Source organism: Protomyctophum bolini (genome assembly GCF_963924005.1).
Source record: "Protomyctophum bolini genome assembly, chromosome: 20".
NCBI lineage: Eukaryota > Metazoa > Chordata > Actinopteri > Myctophiformes > Myctophidae > Protomyctophum > Protomyctophum bolini.
The window spans coordinates 28567468-28584967 of record NC_137881.1 but is presented as its reverse complement, the minus strand read 5'-3'; the positions used below and the strand labels follow the sequence as shown (position 1 = coordinate 28584967).

At 42.9% G+C, this 17500-nt stretch overlaps 2 protein-coding genes across 2 annotated transcripts in view; both read left to right on the top strand.

Annotated features, from left to right (window-relative positions):
- Nucleotides 1-17500, top strand: part of phka1a (phosphorylase kinase, alpha 1a (muscle)) — a 292774-nt gene that overhangs the window by 138050 nt on the left and 137224 nt on the right. The window lies entirely within an intron of this gene.
- The window catches only part of nhsl2 (NHS-like 2), a 190586-nt gene continuing 177438 nt past the window's right edge, over nt 4353-17500 (top strand). Inside the window, exon 1 of the mRNA XM_080792318.1 lies at nt 4353-4748. Within this exon, the coding sequence (XP_080648444.1) occupies nt 4388-4748 (361 nt within the window). The 5' untranslated portion in view covers nt 4353-4387. The remainder of the gene's footprint in view (nt 4749-17500) is intronic.

Genomic DNA, 17500 nt, shown 5'->3' with positions numbered 1-17500 from the left:
TTTAAAGTCTGAATCCTAATGCAGGAGGTCAGCATGATACTGAGGGGAGCCGCCACTTTGATTTCTTAAAAGAGATCCACTGACATATTCAATTTGACTCCGTCTATTGTTTCTCTTTGGCCACGTGCTTGTCACACTGTGGCTGGAAGAAGCCGTTTCCACACTGAAGCCCTGGTTAACCAAAATATGTCTCCACAGACAGACTTCTCCCTTCTCGGATCGGCAGTACCAGCCACAAAGCCTTTAGTCTGAGAAAGCCATATCGGACTTGACAACAGATCCTGGAATCACTTAATCCCAGCGTTTGAAGCTTTATATAATCTATGTCAGTATAGGGATATGGCCAGTGGGGTGAATATATATATATATATATGTATGTATATATGGAGGTGCCATGTGCACCTCCCTATATATAGGGGGGGTGTAAAGACAACTTCTTTGAACTGGCAGTAAAGTAATCACCTCTGACAGGTCATGTCAGAGGCTGCAGTTGGAGTATGAAACCTGTGGCCAGAACAGTCTGGCTAGCAATTAGCCCTGCCTGCCATACAATTCAATTCAATTCAAAGGGCTTTATTGGCATGAGAAAACATTGATTACATTGCCAAAGCTAAAAGCACAATACAACAATACAATCAAAAACTAAATTGTATTTCATTTGAAAGTCAGATTGTTAATGAATCTTCATAAATCTTAATGTACCAAGATCACTCGATGCAGGTATACACACAATGATTAGACTTTAGGGTGGTTGTGTTACATTTGATATCCTTCTATCACAGCAGCTCACAAATCTTGCTGCTGTGTTTGCAACTTTGCACATTGTTGTACTTCGCCCAGCAGATATGGGAGTTTTTTGTCATTAGTCATGTTTTCAAAATCGATTGTAATATGTGGGAAGTATGTGTCTCTGACGTCTTCGTACAATGGACAGATGGTTAGGAAGTGTAGCTCGGTTTCCACTTAATTTTGTGTGCAGTGGGTGCATAGTCTGTCTTCTCTCGGGATACAGGTCTGCCTATGACGGCCTTTCTCGGTGTATTCTCTGTTTAGGGCCAGATAGCATTCTAGTTTACTCTGCTTTTGTGTTGCTTCTTCTTTACAATGTGTCAGAAAGTTTTCCTTTTGCTGTTTTATAATTTGGTTTAGTCCAATGGGTTTTCTATCTCGTGGCTCCGTTTGTGTTTGTGCACAGAGTTTCAGGGCTATAGCTGACCGAGGGGCACCTCTAGAGTTTCGCTGTGTGAGAGTGCCTTGTTATGGAGTGCATCTGGGTCACTTTCTTTTAGGTGGTTTTAGAATTTAAGTGCTCTCTTTTTTATTTAGATGTTATGAGTGGGTATCGTCGTAATTCTGCCCTGCATGCATTATTTGGTGTTTTTCGCTGGGTCCGGAGGATGGATTTACAGAATTCTGTGTGTATAGGGTCTCGGTTTGGTGTTTATCCCATTTTATTCAAGGTCATGGTTTGTTAATGGTCCCCAGATCTCACAACCACAGAGGGAAATTGGTTCTATCACAAAGTCCAGTATTTTTGCGATGTCTATTTTGATGTTTCTTTTGATGGCATAGAATGTCCTTCGATCTTGCCTTGTCTCTCAGGTCCTTTACAGCTTGGTTGTAGTTCGCTGTGCTGCTGATGTTTAGGTAGGTATAGTTTTTTGTTTGTTCTAATGGGATTGTATTTAGGAAAGATTGATGGTTTTGGCGGCTGGATCTTTTTTGAAATATCATGATTTTAGTCTTAGTTCACTGTCACCAGCTCAGTGCCCTTGTGGTTAGAGTGTCCGCCCTGAGACTGGGAGGTCGGGGTTCAATCCCCGGCCGGGTCATACCAAAGACTCTAAAAATGCGACCCAGTGCCTCCCTGCTTGACACTCAGCATCAAGGGTTGGATTGGGGGTAAGTCCCTGCGATATACTAGAGTCATGTCCAGGGGGTGTACTTGTACATCAAGCTGCCTCACGCTACAGAAACAGGAGATAGGCTCCTGCCCCTATGGGCCTCATGGCTCGGCAAGGCTTCTTACTTCACTGTCAGGGGCCAGGGCCCATGTCTGGGAGAATTTGTGTAGGAGATCAAGTTGCTGCTGTAGTCCTTCCTTGGTTGGAGACAGCGGTGCATTTTATCATTTCATTTAGAATACCGAACTGCCCCACAGGCCTTCTTGGTTATAAGTGTTTTTATTTTGTCTTGTGATTTGGGAATCTAGTGGATTCTGATAGTCTTTTATGGCTGACTCTAGGTTTTGCAGTTTATCTTTCATTTGTTTTTGCCCTTTGTTTTTCTCTATTAGGCCAAATAGGCTAGAAAAATGGTTCACCCATATGTCTCCATTTTGGATGGGTAGTTCGTCCTGTTTTAGTTTATTAAGTCTGTTCCAGTTTTCCCAGAAGCTGTTTGTTTGTATGGAATCCTTGATATCTTACAGTTGGCTTTTAACACGTTGATCTCTTTTTTTCTCTTACTGTATTCTTGTATTGTTACAGCGTTTCCCCATATTGGAGACGTGTGTTCTGGTCTCTGTGTTTTTGGTTCGATAGTTTCCTTAGATTCTTGCAGTCATTATCTTATACGTTTTTGGCTTTCCTGTTTGATGCTTTTAGGTTTGCTAGTGAGGCTGTAAGTTCAAATATATTATTGAGGCCTTCTGTTTACACTTTCACTGTTTTTTTTTTAGAAGGTTTTTCTAGGAACTGGTCCAGTTGTCATTGGACTTGTTTTTGCCTAATAGCATTTTGGAAAGCTTCTGTGCTATGTTCCTTCAGTTTGGAACGTTTTCTTATAGTGTGTAGTTTGTTTGGCATTTTGTTCTTTGTGTCTGTGTGTTGATCTGCAATACTCATCCCAGTTAGGTCCCCAATATATGTGTATGGTCAGTGGAGAAGTGGAATGTATTTAAATACTGACAAAGGACCCTGGGAACTATTCTATAGTTTGAAGCTTTAGAAATGGACGGTTTATTTATTTATATGACCTCTTGGGGGCCATGAGGCTAAAAAGTACAAGCTATGTGAGAATAAAGTCACCCCTGAAAGTATGTTGTTGAGAGACTAGCTGTGTCCAATTAAATGAGACCTGACATGGGATTCTGGTTGGTTAATCCTATTCTTTGAAGCTCCGAAAGGTCACATCTCCTGAAGACAGGGGCATTGGCATGCGTGCGTGCGGTGCGTGTGTGTGTGTGAAATGTGTGCACACATGTGACATTGTGTACCTGTCTAAATACTTACTTAATGTCAACGAAGTTCACACCCACAACACCAGAGGGAGTTCAACAAACCATGTGCAACACAGATTCCGCACAAACAAGGGACTAAATTAATTTTGCTCCTATGCCACCAAAATGTGGAACGACCTACCAACAGCCATTAAGACATGTATGTGAAAAACCGCTCTCAAAGGGCACACAGAGGCTGCAATTTGAAACTGGCCCCTGTAAATAAAGTATCTGGCCCCCACCTCCTTTCCCTCACTGTATATGTTTATTTGTACGTCTCTAAATGTTCTGATGAATTGAAAATGGTGGACCCATTGAAACAAGTGTAATGATTCATGGTGTCGTCCATAGTAAGTTTTTGTATTGAGTTGTGCTTTCGTTTGAAATGTACCTATTCTGCATACTGTCAATCAATCAATCAATCAATCAAGGCTAAACAGAAAATGCATGTTCACTTCAGGTCTGTTACAAATGTAGTAGGCTAGGAGTCGGACTCGCGAGAGAGACAGAACGCCACAAACTGAACTTATCATCTCATGTTCTAGTTCCAATTATGTCTCCTCGTTGATTGGTTTCATAATCACTCTCAATTTCACCTGTTTATTCTGAATATCCCGTATGTCGAGCTCTCTCTTCTGAATGGATTAAATGGGCCAGGCCCGCCAGGGTATATCCCAACCTGAATCTCTCCCTCTCTCTCTCTCCCTCTCTCTCTCTCCATGCCCCCCCCCCCCCCCCCTCCCCTCTCTCTCTCTCTCTCTCTCGTAGTAGTTTTGCCTCTCAAACGCAGTCTGTCAAAAGTAGGACTAGTTCATATTCATAGCTTCCTCCTCTCTCTCTCTCTCTCCCCCCCCCCCCCCTCTCCTCTCCTTGCAAAAAAAATACTCCCATTATGATTATGAATCGCCAAAATGACGGCTGCGCAACGACGCACACATGAAGTCTCTCCATAAACACCAGACTTTACCTCGCTGTGTGGATTTATTGCGGGGGGAAATGGAATCACCACAATAATAAAAAAAGGAGGACGGACCCCTCCTCGCCCATGCATGGGCGCTTTTCGGGGAACGAATCAAGGATTATAACTTTGGAGGATTTCTTTGGACGTGACACACACACACAGATGGGAATTTATTTTAATCAATACACGCGCGTACGTTACAAGAAATGCCGTTTTGCAAGCGGACGATACTTCCAAAAGATGTGTGCAAACAAGGCAACAGGAGGAGGCTGCTCGCTGGTGGCGGCGGTTCGGACCCAACAACGGCGGTGGTGGCCGTGGCCGAACAACAACAACAACCACCACCGGCGGTGGTGTTGTTCGGCGACCTGGCCGACGTGTGCGGCTTCGCCATGGTGTCGCTGCTGCGCCAGCTGTCCGACCTGTCCCGCCAGGGGGTCTCCATCCTGGAGGAGCTGGAGGGGGACCTGGCCGACCTGTGCCGCCGCTCCGGAGCGCTCCACGGCAAGGTGCTGGGTCTGCAGCGGCACGTCGCCGCGCTGGTCTCCAAGCCGCCTCCGCCTCGAAGTAAGTACTACTAATAGTGTCATAATTTAAATGTATACGTTTGGTGGCTTTTTTTTTTAAATTCTTTAATTCCCGCTGTCGAGTGTCGACACAGCATGGGGCGTTTAGCCCGTTTATACTGTCTGTTTAATTGTACACACAGTCAACCCCCCCATTCATTTGTAACTCTGTGCAAAAGGGTCCACATTTTTGTGTCTTTCACAAGGGGGGAAAAAAAACGCCAACGCGTTTTTTGAATTGTCATCATTGTTTGTGTTTGTTGTTGTTTCACCAACGCCTCTTCTCCGCCGTGAGAAGCATGCGATTTAGCTTGGTTCGAGTTCAGTTTTGTGCGCGCGAAGTAAAAACAAGCTACAGCCAAGTATAGATGAGAGTTTATTATTGTCAGCTGGAGAGGCAACGAGACTAGTGTGTGTGTGTGTGTGTGTGTGTGTGTGTGTGTGTGTGCGACGGGTGGGTGTGGAAACAGTGGAATGTAAAACTCGCTGTGCTGTGCACTTCAGGATGTCATGCGTTCCTTTTGAGTTGAGAGAGGATGTCACTTTAGTCTGCTCTGCACACCTACTTTGTGTGTGCATGACTCTCCCAAGATCCAGGAGGGTTTATTTGTCACTAGTCACTTGACACTTATTGTGTCAATATGTTATCTGTTCTACTGTATGCAACTATATGCGTGCTGTGAAATGTTGGTGGGACAATATGCTCCGCAGACTGCTGCCCTGGCAATAGCATATCAAAACTAAATAACACAAAACTAAACAAAACCGTAGTATTAAGAAGAGAACATGGTGTGTGTGCACTTCTTGCTCCTAAGTTAGCGAATATCGACAGACATAGTAGCCTACTGTATTGTTGTGAGTTGAGTTTGCACTTTGCAGAGATGCTGTAAACTAAAGTTTCCAGTTGTGAGTTGGTTTGTTGTCCAAGGTTGTTCTCCACATGGCAGACACATGCAGAGCTGTAAACAAGCCGTCTTATTTATCTACTCAAGGAATTGCTTCCATTTGCATTTTTTTAAAGGCATCAGCGTTGTTATTGTTCCGTATACGGGAGGATGAACGCACAAGCAAAGTGATTTAGTGTCCCAAGGACCCTTCTGTAAGACAAATGGCACACTGTATAGACGTTATTGGGCCCTGGGGGATCGAACTCGTGGCCTTCCTCCTACGAGACGACTTCGATCAGTCATTCTCTGTGGCGTCTACGTAGACATATTCAATTCAAACGCTGACAAGAATAGAAGTGTGCATGACACACTGAACAATGAAATACATTTCTCAATAGATTCTTCCTATTCTAATTCTGGCTTGTACACAGTAAAACCACCATCCATTTGTAAGTTAAACTGAAGCCCAAGCAACCCAGTGGCGATCACTCACAAAAAGAAGACTACAATGCAACTATGTTCCTGCACAGTATTCAATAGCAGTCAATAATAGCATAGCACATCGATGCAATGAACAAACAATTGGTAACGTTGGCCTCTTTGTTGAGCATGTCTCCTCGGGGGACATCAGTGTTGGCAGGTTGCATAAGCAGAACTCATGAGCTCACCATGATATATGGAGGAGGACAGAAAGGAGAGTGTGAAGCAAATTGTCCATTTGCAGAAGCCGTTTTAAATCATGTGAAGATCTCGTACGGTCATTCTCATCCTTCTCCGGATTCAGGGCACACTTGAAAATCTCGAAAGCATTCACAGTTGTTGCGGAAAGTGAACATTTCCTCTGTGACGGGAATGAAGAGTTGATACTAATATGCATTTTAGAAGATTAATTCAATTCAAAAGATTGGCTCGGGGAGGCCACGGGAGTCTTGACACCGACTTGGATGTTGGGGGGCAGCTTAAATACAGATCCTACAAGGATACATGGGGCCTATACACATTGTTATTATGATGACTGACATTCCTTTCGCCTGACCAAAAAAGATGTGTTCTCAGCACTTGAGTATGGACGGTTATCTGCCCGTCTATGAAGTGTGGCGCTCCTCCACGCTTGGCGACTGAGTGAGCACCGCCCTGACCAGAGCTATACACTATGAACTATGGAACTGTGTGTTCCCAGTCTCATCGACTGAGAGAATGGAAGGCCCACTGTCTGGCTATAGACGCCAAGGCCATTATAGTCACTGACTCACTGCCTTATAGCCAGAATACTGATGTCGTATAAAGAAACAATTCTCCTTGCTTGCGTTCATACAACCTTAGCTTGTCGTCTTGCTTTCTTTCTAGGTCGACTTCATAGCTGCTTGACCTTGCTGTATGCCCCTGCTTCTTAATACTAAACTCATTCGACAAATTAATCAGACTATTCATTTACTTCCCTTGCCAGCCTGCCAGGCCATTTACATTCAGACACGTCAGCAGCCAGCATACAGGCATATATTAAATATATAATAAATCAATAGTCCCTAAAAAACTATTCTACAAAACTGTTTTTTGTAGAATGGGCCTCAGCAGGTCTGGGGTGAAATGGGGTGAAAAATACCATGACATTTCTTTTTTTACAAACGCTGCTCTAGTAGCAGGTGAGAGATGTAAAGGCCTTGTTTGTTTATGCCTCGGAATATCCTCCCGAACCTGAACCGTGCAACCGTGAAAATACGCTGGCAATGTGTCACCCTGGCACCACACCGTCTGTCGGAAAAGTATTTCGAAGCATTAAGCAAAATAATACACAAGACATGCTGCTGTGTCATGTCAGTGTTGGTGATGCCGTTTACACTTAGTAGGCTAGAATTCTGGAAGCCTGGAATAATCTATGCATGCGCACCACACACACAGCAAAATGCTGGTTTCTGAAAGTGTTCAAATGGACTAGTAAAACTCAGGATTACACAGCATTTGATGGTGTGCACTCTTTGTTTGAAGATGTAGGGATTGGTACAAGAGATGTAGGGTGGATGGATGGAGATAGGTAGGTAGATTTATAGACAGACAGGCAGACACGTAGGTAGGTGGCAGTGGCTCAGGAGGTAGAGTGGCCTCTTGGGAATCAGAAGGTTCTTAGATTTGATCCCCGGCTATACCCCTGGATTAGTGTCCTTGAGCAAGACACTTTTAGCCCTACCACCTGCTCGTCACTACCTGCTCCAGATGAGCAGCTACAACGGGTTTGTTGCCTTGCATGGTTGCCACCGCCATCTGTGCTGCACGAATGGGTGAATAAAGCTCTTTGGATAAATTAATGCACCATTTACCATTTAGGTAGGTAGTAATTAGATATAGGCAGACATACATAGATAGATACTTAGTTTATTTGTCCTCGAGCAGGTAGTTATTTTCCATAACATGTAGTGTAAGACCCACGTAATTGTACGGAATTAAAAGCACAACACAGCCAAGATTTACAGCCACACTTAATTGCACAGGGTCACAAGCAACGCAGACAGAGTCAAGGACTATAGTGGCTGCACACCCCAGACTGGATGCTTTGCGTATGACTCAGTGCTTAGTGGGTCGGCCATGAGGTTGTTTAACCCATTCTGAACGGGCACCCATTTTGGTGTTGGCATCATGTCATGCTTTACCTATTGAAAAATAGCAGATCTACAAGCTCATAGCGCGCCACCGAGTGGCGCGCTACGAGCTTGTAGGTCTGCTATTTTTGAAAAATCGAAGAACGACTGACATTTTTAGAATCTGATCTCGGGTCAGAATGGGTTCATCAGACCAGTGTGTGTCCTAGTGGAAACCTCGTATGAATCTGATCTCAGGTCAGAATGGGTTAACTTTAGCATGTGCGATTGCGAGTGCTTTTGTGGGTCAGTGTGATGAAGGTGACACACAATCACACGGGTTGGGGAGGGAATATCAATGAGTTTTGCTGTGGCTCAATGAGTTCATTTTAACCACATCATGAACCCTATAACATCCCTGTTCTGGGCATGCCATAATAGGTCCAATGTGTTCTTTTGTTGTTACATCTTGTGCACGGTTACATAAGTTTAAAAACTTGTTCCTCAGACATTGTAGCGGCATGAATAATAATAATAGAGAACATTCATAGAACAAGGGGGGAAAAAACACCAAAACAAGAATAATCAAAATTATCCAAATGCGTGAGGTGATTGAAGGTGCTGCTGTGTGCAATAGGCGAGCATTCAGCATCAATTGATGAAAGTTAGGCAAAAATGAATAAGCATTCAGCAGAAATGGTGAACATTTGGCAAACTTTACCTGAGAAGCGCAGATCTACAATGTCAACATACATTGCATTGCATATCATTGTAAGCTCATAGTCATACTTCGTCTATTTCCACTATTGACGTACAACAAGTATATTATGTGTTGAGAGAGTTTTGTTTATTGGTGACTGTTGAAACAATAAGGGACCTATAGCAAAAAAATGCCCCGTGGCTCCCAAATATGGAGGCTCAGGGTGTGTCAGGTGATGATGCCAACAGTTCTCAGGAAGATTTGGCCCGTCACAATTATTATAATTTGAATAATCGCACATTTTTGCACAATAAATTGTCATCATAGTTTCCATGTTGAAAGATGTTCATACATTTTCCAAAAGTAGCAGAAATGGCAACTGTTTATTTCCGCTCTGCATGATTTCCATCTGCGGCGATGCATTGCACTGTATGCACAATGGCAATGAAGACGCACGCAGGCAGGCAGGCAGGCCGGCAGGCACCCAGCTGGTATGATTTATTCCAGGCATATTGATGATGTCATATTGATGACATCAGTATAGCTCTCCAAATTTGGGCATGGTTTCATTGTGAAATTGCAGTTAAACACGTCGGAAAATGTGAAACACGTGTGAAACTAAAAAGTTGGCCTATACTGGCAGAGACAGTGTGTGCATAGACAAATTGTGGCGCTGATCGGTTCAGCGGTTTGCGAGATTAGCTCTGGATGGACGCGCATGTGCGAGTAGATAGATAGAGATACTACTGTATAGACTGACAGACAGACAGACGGAACGAACAGGTTACGTAATGTTACAGTACAGTACATGAGAAGAATCTGTGGTGTTTAGGTTATGGATGGCTGCAGGTCTGTGTTGACACTGTTTGTAAGCATCCTCCATGCTGTGTTGTATACTGAAGCTGATGTCATTGTTCAGTGTAATGCCAGCTAGGGCTGCAACTATTGAATACTTCTAACTTGACTTCTAACTTTTTCGATGAATTGAGCAATCGAGAAGCACTTTTTGTTGTGTTGTCCTTTATTACAAGCGAATCGACTACATTGGTTAGTCTGATTTAATCACTTTACTGTAATTCATATTTTATACTTCAGCGGTGTTGGGCAAAAATAAAAAAATCTACAAGCAAGCTCATATAGCTCTTTCATACTAATTGATTATCGATATATGTTTTTAAATCTATTAACTGTTGCACACATAATGCCAACATACTCTATCTGAAAAGGAGACGGTATGTACAGGCATGCGGAAGGAACAGGATGTTTGTCTCATCTCACTATTGATTATTTGCTGCCTACATGCCGGCAGTGTGCAGCACAACTCCACTGCCCACACACACACACACACACACACACACACACACACACACACACACACACACACACACACACACACACACACACACACACACACTCTCACACATTCACATGAGGATGAGGACGATGTGTTCCAAGCTTTGTGTTGAAGCGTGCACGCAGACACACGAGTCCACACTCACGCACATGCATACATGTGTCACCCAGGTCAACAACGTGGGTGAGTTTCTCCAGACACACACACACACACACACACACACACACAACACACACTGTTACTCTCTCCCTTCATGTAATCTTCCCTTCTGCTGTTTTCCGCTGTTGTTATTAAAAGGATCCTTGGCTATTTAATAAGACAAATATGATAGGGGAGTCTTGGAAAAGACAAAGGTGGCTACACACACTTGTAGCCAAAGTGCCGATACTCTATTGGAATAGGACGCAGAGAATAAAAACCAACGTTGCGGCAGATGCAACTGCCTTCTTCATACCTGCATCTGTGTCGGCACTTTGGCCACGGCTCCTACGAGCGCGTGCGGGCCATGAGGTTTCTCTTTTCAACACTTCACATTTAGATTGTTTTACCGTGGACCGGCACCACTACTAAGGCTGGTGTGCGTTTAGCATCCTCAGTAATAAGACAAATATTCCTTAAAAGTAAAACGTTATACTTGCCCTAAAATAAATAAATAAAATATACACCTTAAATATTTTATTTCTTTCATAAATAAAGAATCTTTCAGTCAATAGGAAGTATAGGAACTTGTTGTTGATGCTATATGATCATATGTTTAGCCCTATGGAATGTATGCATATGCTAACAAAACAACTAAATACTTCCTTATTAAAGATAATATGAGCGTCAAAGCAATATTGTAATAATACTTTTTATTACATTCCATATATATTCCATAGAGGGCTGGACCACAAATGGACATATGGCATCATCAACCATCAACTTTTGATTAGAAGAGGATCTATTTATGAAAGAAATAAAATATTTAAGGTGTTTTTATTTTAGTTACAGAAGGCAATTATAATGTTTTAAGGCATATTTGTCCTGTTAGCCACAATATAGCCAGGGATCCTTTTAACGTTTCTTATTTCTCCTTCTTTTCTTGCACCTTTCTTTCATCCCTCTCTCTCCCCGTTTCTTTTACACAAAACACTCGATTATCTCTTACACACTATCTCCATCTTACCTCTCTCTCTGTTTTGTCTCTTTCTTTACTACAATCTCTCTCCATTGTAAACTCTCTCTCTCTCTCTCGCTGTCTGTCTCTCTCTGTCACTCTCCTGCCTCTACATCTGGTTTGTGTTTGAGTGGGAATCGGGTTCTTATCAGCTCTGATGCACGCACACGCGCACACGTGCACGCCACACACACACACACACACACACAGTCACACACACACACACACACACACACACACACACACACACACACACACACGTGCTCGCACGCACACTGTCGACGGGCTCATGTTCTCATGTGGCATTCCTTATTATTAATTTCCTTCGCTGTGGTTGTGTGCCGCACACAGACACATACGTCTGTGAGACGGGAGGAGAGACCAGGCTGTGAGAGAGGACACCTGCAAAGTCAAAGTCAGGACGGACACTTTAACTGTATGTGTATAATGTGGTCATCGCATAATGGCAGACGTCACATTGATAACACTGTCCTGCTGCCAGCCGCATGCTGGAAACCATAGTACAGTCAGTGGTTCTTCTTAACCCATTCTGACCTGAGGTCAGATTCTAAAAAATGTCTTCTACATCCTGATCCTGACAGTTTTCTGAAAAAGCTATGTTTCTATGTCGATTTAAAAAAAATAGCAGACCTACAAGCTTGTAGCGCGCCACTCGGTGGCGCGCTATGAGCTTGTAGATCTGCTATTTTTCAATAGCTAAAGCATAACATAGTGATAGTGATAGGGGTCCTTGAGGGAGTTCTAGGGGGTCCCTAGCTAAATGATAGTTTGGACTTTGGAACCAAATTGATGTTTTCTTTTTGTGGCTTTTGCCTTTATTTTATATTTATATATATATATATATTGACAGGAAATGGGGAGAGAGATGAGGGGAAGACATGCAGTAAAGGCCGTCGGGATCGGGAGTCGAACCCGCGGCACACTGCCAGACTAGCCAAGGTGCCTGGATCACTGAGCCATGGCCCAGCCGGCCAACCAAATGGACCCGCATGGGTCTGTATAACTCTGAAAGTGTACGAATGAAACCAAAATGGACCCATTTGTATACATCTCTCAGAGTTCAATTAACATTGATTTTATAATATTTAAATGGGGGTCTCAGAGATAGAAATGCTTGGGGGTACTTGAAATTAAACGGGTTGAGAATCACTGCTAGAGCCGTAAAAACCTTCTCTTATGGGGGGGGTCCCTGGCAAGTCATTTCAAATGGGGTTCCGTGGGCTAATTAATTTGGGGGTCCTTGACATGAAACAGTTTAGGAACCACTGGCATATAGTACCCTCTGATGGTCTCAAAGTCAGAATTCACCATATAGCTAAGACCCGGGCAGGGATTGTTTTTGGGACAGGTCTTTTGTTTAACCCATTCTGACCTGAGATCAGATTCATACGAGGTTTCCACTGGACACACACTGGTCTGATGAACCCATTCTGACCTGAGATCAGATTCTAAAAAATGTCAGTCGTTCTTAAAAATAGCAGACCTACAAGCTCATAGCGCGCCACTCGGTGGCGCGCTATGAGCTTGTAGATCTGCTATTTTTCAATAGCTAAAGCATAACATGATGCTGACACCAAAACGGGTTCCCGGTCAGAATGGGTTAATAGTTTATTAGTCTCAAATGTAGTTTAAAGTATAATCTCTCCATATATGCACATGTTATGTTTGTGAAATATACTCTGCACTGACGTGAGACCGAGGCAAGTTTACTTGTGTATAGCATTTTTCAACAACAAGGCAATTCAAGTGCAAACATTAAGCATTGAGACATTGAGAAAAACAAATGAGAAAACGGCATTGGAATAGAATTTTAATTAAAGTAAGAGAACAATAAATGCAGTAAATTATTATTTTTTAACCACCTCGGTAGAAGCCAGTGGCGAACAGAAAGGTCTTCAGAGTTGCAGCACCTCTGCAGTTTTGTGACGCTAACGTACGGTTGCTGTCAAAAGTGGAACTTTTGCATTAGCTGTGTGTGTGTGTGTGTGTGTGTGTGTTTATACCGGGGGGGGAGAATCATAACGCCACGCATGCACAACTAAAACCCTGCTAAATCGTTGGTCTGTTCTACTTGAAACGCCACGCTGGCGGGTAGCCAGCTGTCATTGGCAGCTAGGTTCTGTTCAAGTTCTAAGCTATCGGTTTGGCAGGTAAAAAGACGTGGAAGTGACATTTGTGTGAATTTAGAATTTTTGGACGCCGCAACAACAGCCAACATTTATGAAAAGCAAGTGAAAAGATCCGTTTACTTCTTTGCCCATCATAATGCATCTGTCCCACCTTCATCAGTGGATATACATAAATGCTAGCACTAAGGTGTGATTATCAATTCGCTAAACATTATGATGAACACCTAAACGTCAGACGATATTTATGTAGAAAACCTGGAGACCTGACATTCTCGATCTTATCAAAATGAGAACATTTTATAATGGCGTGTGTAAAAAAATAGAAAATCATAAATTTGCCATTTGGACACATTTGTCAGTGTATACGGACATATTGATGACCCCCTTGATTACATGTAAACTGTAGTGTACAAATGGACCCTTACGGTCCATTTGGTTCCATTTGTACACTCTCAGAGTCCTGGTGTGGCGGTCCTCGAAATGTAATGGGTTTTAGAACCACTGGTATGTCCTGGTTTACCCAATGCCAACGTGCTACCATTGTCTGCCTGAATGTCTTGGGAAACTGGTATACAGATACAAAAGCACGGACGACATTCGCACATGTGACAGTGTGTCAGGGTCGTACGTACGCACGTACGTACATAAGGGCCCATTCAAACACATGTGCCAGCAATTTAGTTGAGTGGACACACAAAACGTGACATTGCACACACAACAGAAACGTATGTGTTGTCTGTAACCCAGCTGTGTTCCAGGCCTCCGCCATCCATCCATACGCCCCTCAATTTATTGCCTGGACAGAATTACGGGGGAAGACGATTTTTTTCTAAACGGTTCTTCCTCCTGCAGGCAGAGGAATCGTGTATCACAGCATTTTGTAACAGTGGTGCAACCACTCCAAGGAACAGCAATGTCCGTGTTCACCTATGTGTGTTCCTATGTATATGTGTGTTGGTTCATGAGCACCAGTATGACTATGACTACCGTACCAGTAGGGGCGCTGTTGTGCCAGAAACAGAGAGAGAGAGAGATAGTATTAGTGCTGCACTGTTGCCTGCTAATGAGAGAGAGGAGAGGAGGGGGGATGGGAGAGAGGGGAGTTGCACCACTCAGTTTACGCGGGTGTGATTTTTTTTTATCACAACATGTTGCATTGCGAGCTTGTAAATCTGTTATTTTCACTGGTGTCCCGCGGGGGAAACGTCAAATTCCGCCTTTGGCTCTCGAGTAGGGATGGGAATTATCGATGAATTCATAGTAGTAGTCATAGTATGAGGTTTGTATGAGGAATAGAATGGAATTAAAAGTGCACCGTCTTGTCTGTCACATCACATGCAAAAGCAGAGGAGTTTCTGTGGCTATACCAAGGTGGGGGGAGACTTTTTTTTAACATGTGCGTTCCTCGGCCCCGCGAGCAGACTGCATTACATTCACAGAAAACCGCCCAATGACGGAACCGGCAGAATTGTCTGCGTCATTAATTGTTAACCGTTACGTTTTAATTGAATAATTTCTTACCGGCGATTAACTGTTAAAACCCCTATAGTCTCGAGCTAAAAAATATTCTAATCATTTTGATAGTATAGTAATTATACTTACTATACTATAAAAAATGTAGACGCATGTAGTCCAAAGATTCTAATATTGTTCTGATCAGTTTAGCAGATGCAGTGTTTTGGTCTGGCTCCAGTAGTCTACTGTCCCTCTGTTTGTATGTTTGTAGAAACAGCATCTATGTGAGACCATGCCTCTGTTTTAGGGATGCACTGAAAGGGAAATTCTACCGAATATAGGAAACAGTTGTCCGAAAACCGAATATAGGAAACAGTTGGCCGAATACCAAATATCCGAATATGATTATTATTATATATATATTTTTTCCTACCATTGCTGTCATGGCCGTACCTTTAAAGCTACCTGATTTATGGCAAAATAAATGGTTATGGCAAAACTAAACTTAAATAATAATCACTATTATGGGTCCATAAAACATTTATTCAGCTCTTTTGAATGCATTAATTGCATACACTGTTCGGTGATATATTTTCTGCCTATTCCGAAAATGCATTTTTAGCCATTTTCTGCCGAATATTTTCTGCCGAATATTTCCTGCGGCCGACTATTCGGTGCATCACTATACTCTGTTTGTATGTCCTGTCTGTGGAACGGCGTGTATGTGAACTCATGGACCATACAACGGCATAATGCCTCTGTTTGATCACTGCGGACACAATGTCCCATTCGAACCACCCAGATAGCATCTGAGATATAGCAAATGAACCAGTACTCAGATATTTTAATGAAGTATAATGTAGTAATCGTGCAGGCGGAGGTCTCCATGGCTCCTGTCAGCCAGGGAGTGTTGAAAGTAGGATGAAAGCTCTAGGCCTAGGGCCCTGTCTTGGGCGCGCCTTATACCCTTTATCCCTAAACTCATTTGCCAAATTTCACTATTCTTGAAAACATTTTAACAATAGTTCAACTAGCCCAGCTACATCGACACGTCGTGAGCTTGCAGATCGGCTATAGTTGAACTATTTTTTTTAAATGTTTTTCAAAATAGTAAAACATGGCAAGTAAGTTTAGGTGTTAAGGGGTGGTGCAAGATATAGCCCCTATAGTCTACATCCTGAACTGGTTTAACTGGATTACTCGTGTTTCTACCATAAGACCTGATTTGATTTAAATTCAGTTGTGTCAAATCTGTTACATTTATGGACTTTGTTCACCTGTTGATTGTGTTGAAGTGCATGCACCTGTTTGAGGTACTGTATAGTGATATAGTGATCAGTAAGTGAGTGAGTAGAGAGGCAGAAATCTCCCCATGTTTGTATTTTTGTATGCATATTGTTTGTTTGGTTGTATGTGTTGTCCTAGTCTAAGTCCTCCCGGTGGGGGCTCCTCACAGGCAGGCGAGTCCGTAGGATACAACAGCAGTGTGACTAATGACTAATGAGAAATACAAGTACAAGGCATTGTATAGTTTTTTTTAATACATTTGACTGTTTTAATTAGCAGCACCATGTCTGCAGCAAGAATCAACAAGGTCAGACAAAAGGTAGCTCTACAAGCTCACAACAATGCGTTGTGGGCTTGTAGATCTGGTTTTCCTGCGACGCAGATAAAGATGAAGTCAAAATCAGGCTACAGGCTACTGACACTCCGGAAGAGGATGTTACACAGTCTTTCCGTGTGTGTGTTTGTGTGTGTGTGTGTGTGTGTGTGTGTGAGCGAGAGATATGGGAAAAGACACATGGAGTGTGTGTGTGTGTGTGTGACTGTGTGTGTGTGTGTGTGTGTGTGTGAGAGAGAGAGAGTGTGTGTTTCTTTTTGTATATACTACGTGTTTACATTCTGTGCAAGTGTTGATGTGTGCGATCCTTCCACTGGAACCTGTGTATCAGATGAGATGTGAACTTGAGAATGTTGTCCTCTTCAACCCTGCACACACACACACATACGCGCACACACACACACACACCCACACACATGCACGCACGCACGCACACGCACTGGTTCATAATGCTAACCTCGGGAGGACATAGGGTACAGAGCATCAAAAATAGTCGATCTTCAAGTTACAAGCTTTTTGTAGATGCTGCTTGCGACATTGCCGCACTAAAGTTTAAAAATAGGGAAAACTCTAAGCCTAACACCTAAACCTAACCGTATAACAACAGGCTAAACGGTTTCCTAATGGTTAAATTAACTCTAAAAAAATTAAAGTTAATTTTTTACCCATAAAACAATCATTTTACTTCCTCCGACCCCACTGTATGAGTGGGGTCATTTACCCCTCAGAAGTATAGAGTAATACCACACACACACACACACACACACACACACACACACACACACACACACACACACACACACACACACACACACACACACACACACACACACACACACACACACACTGAGCTTCCT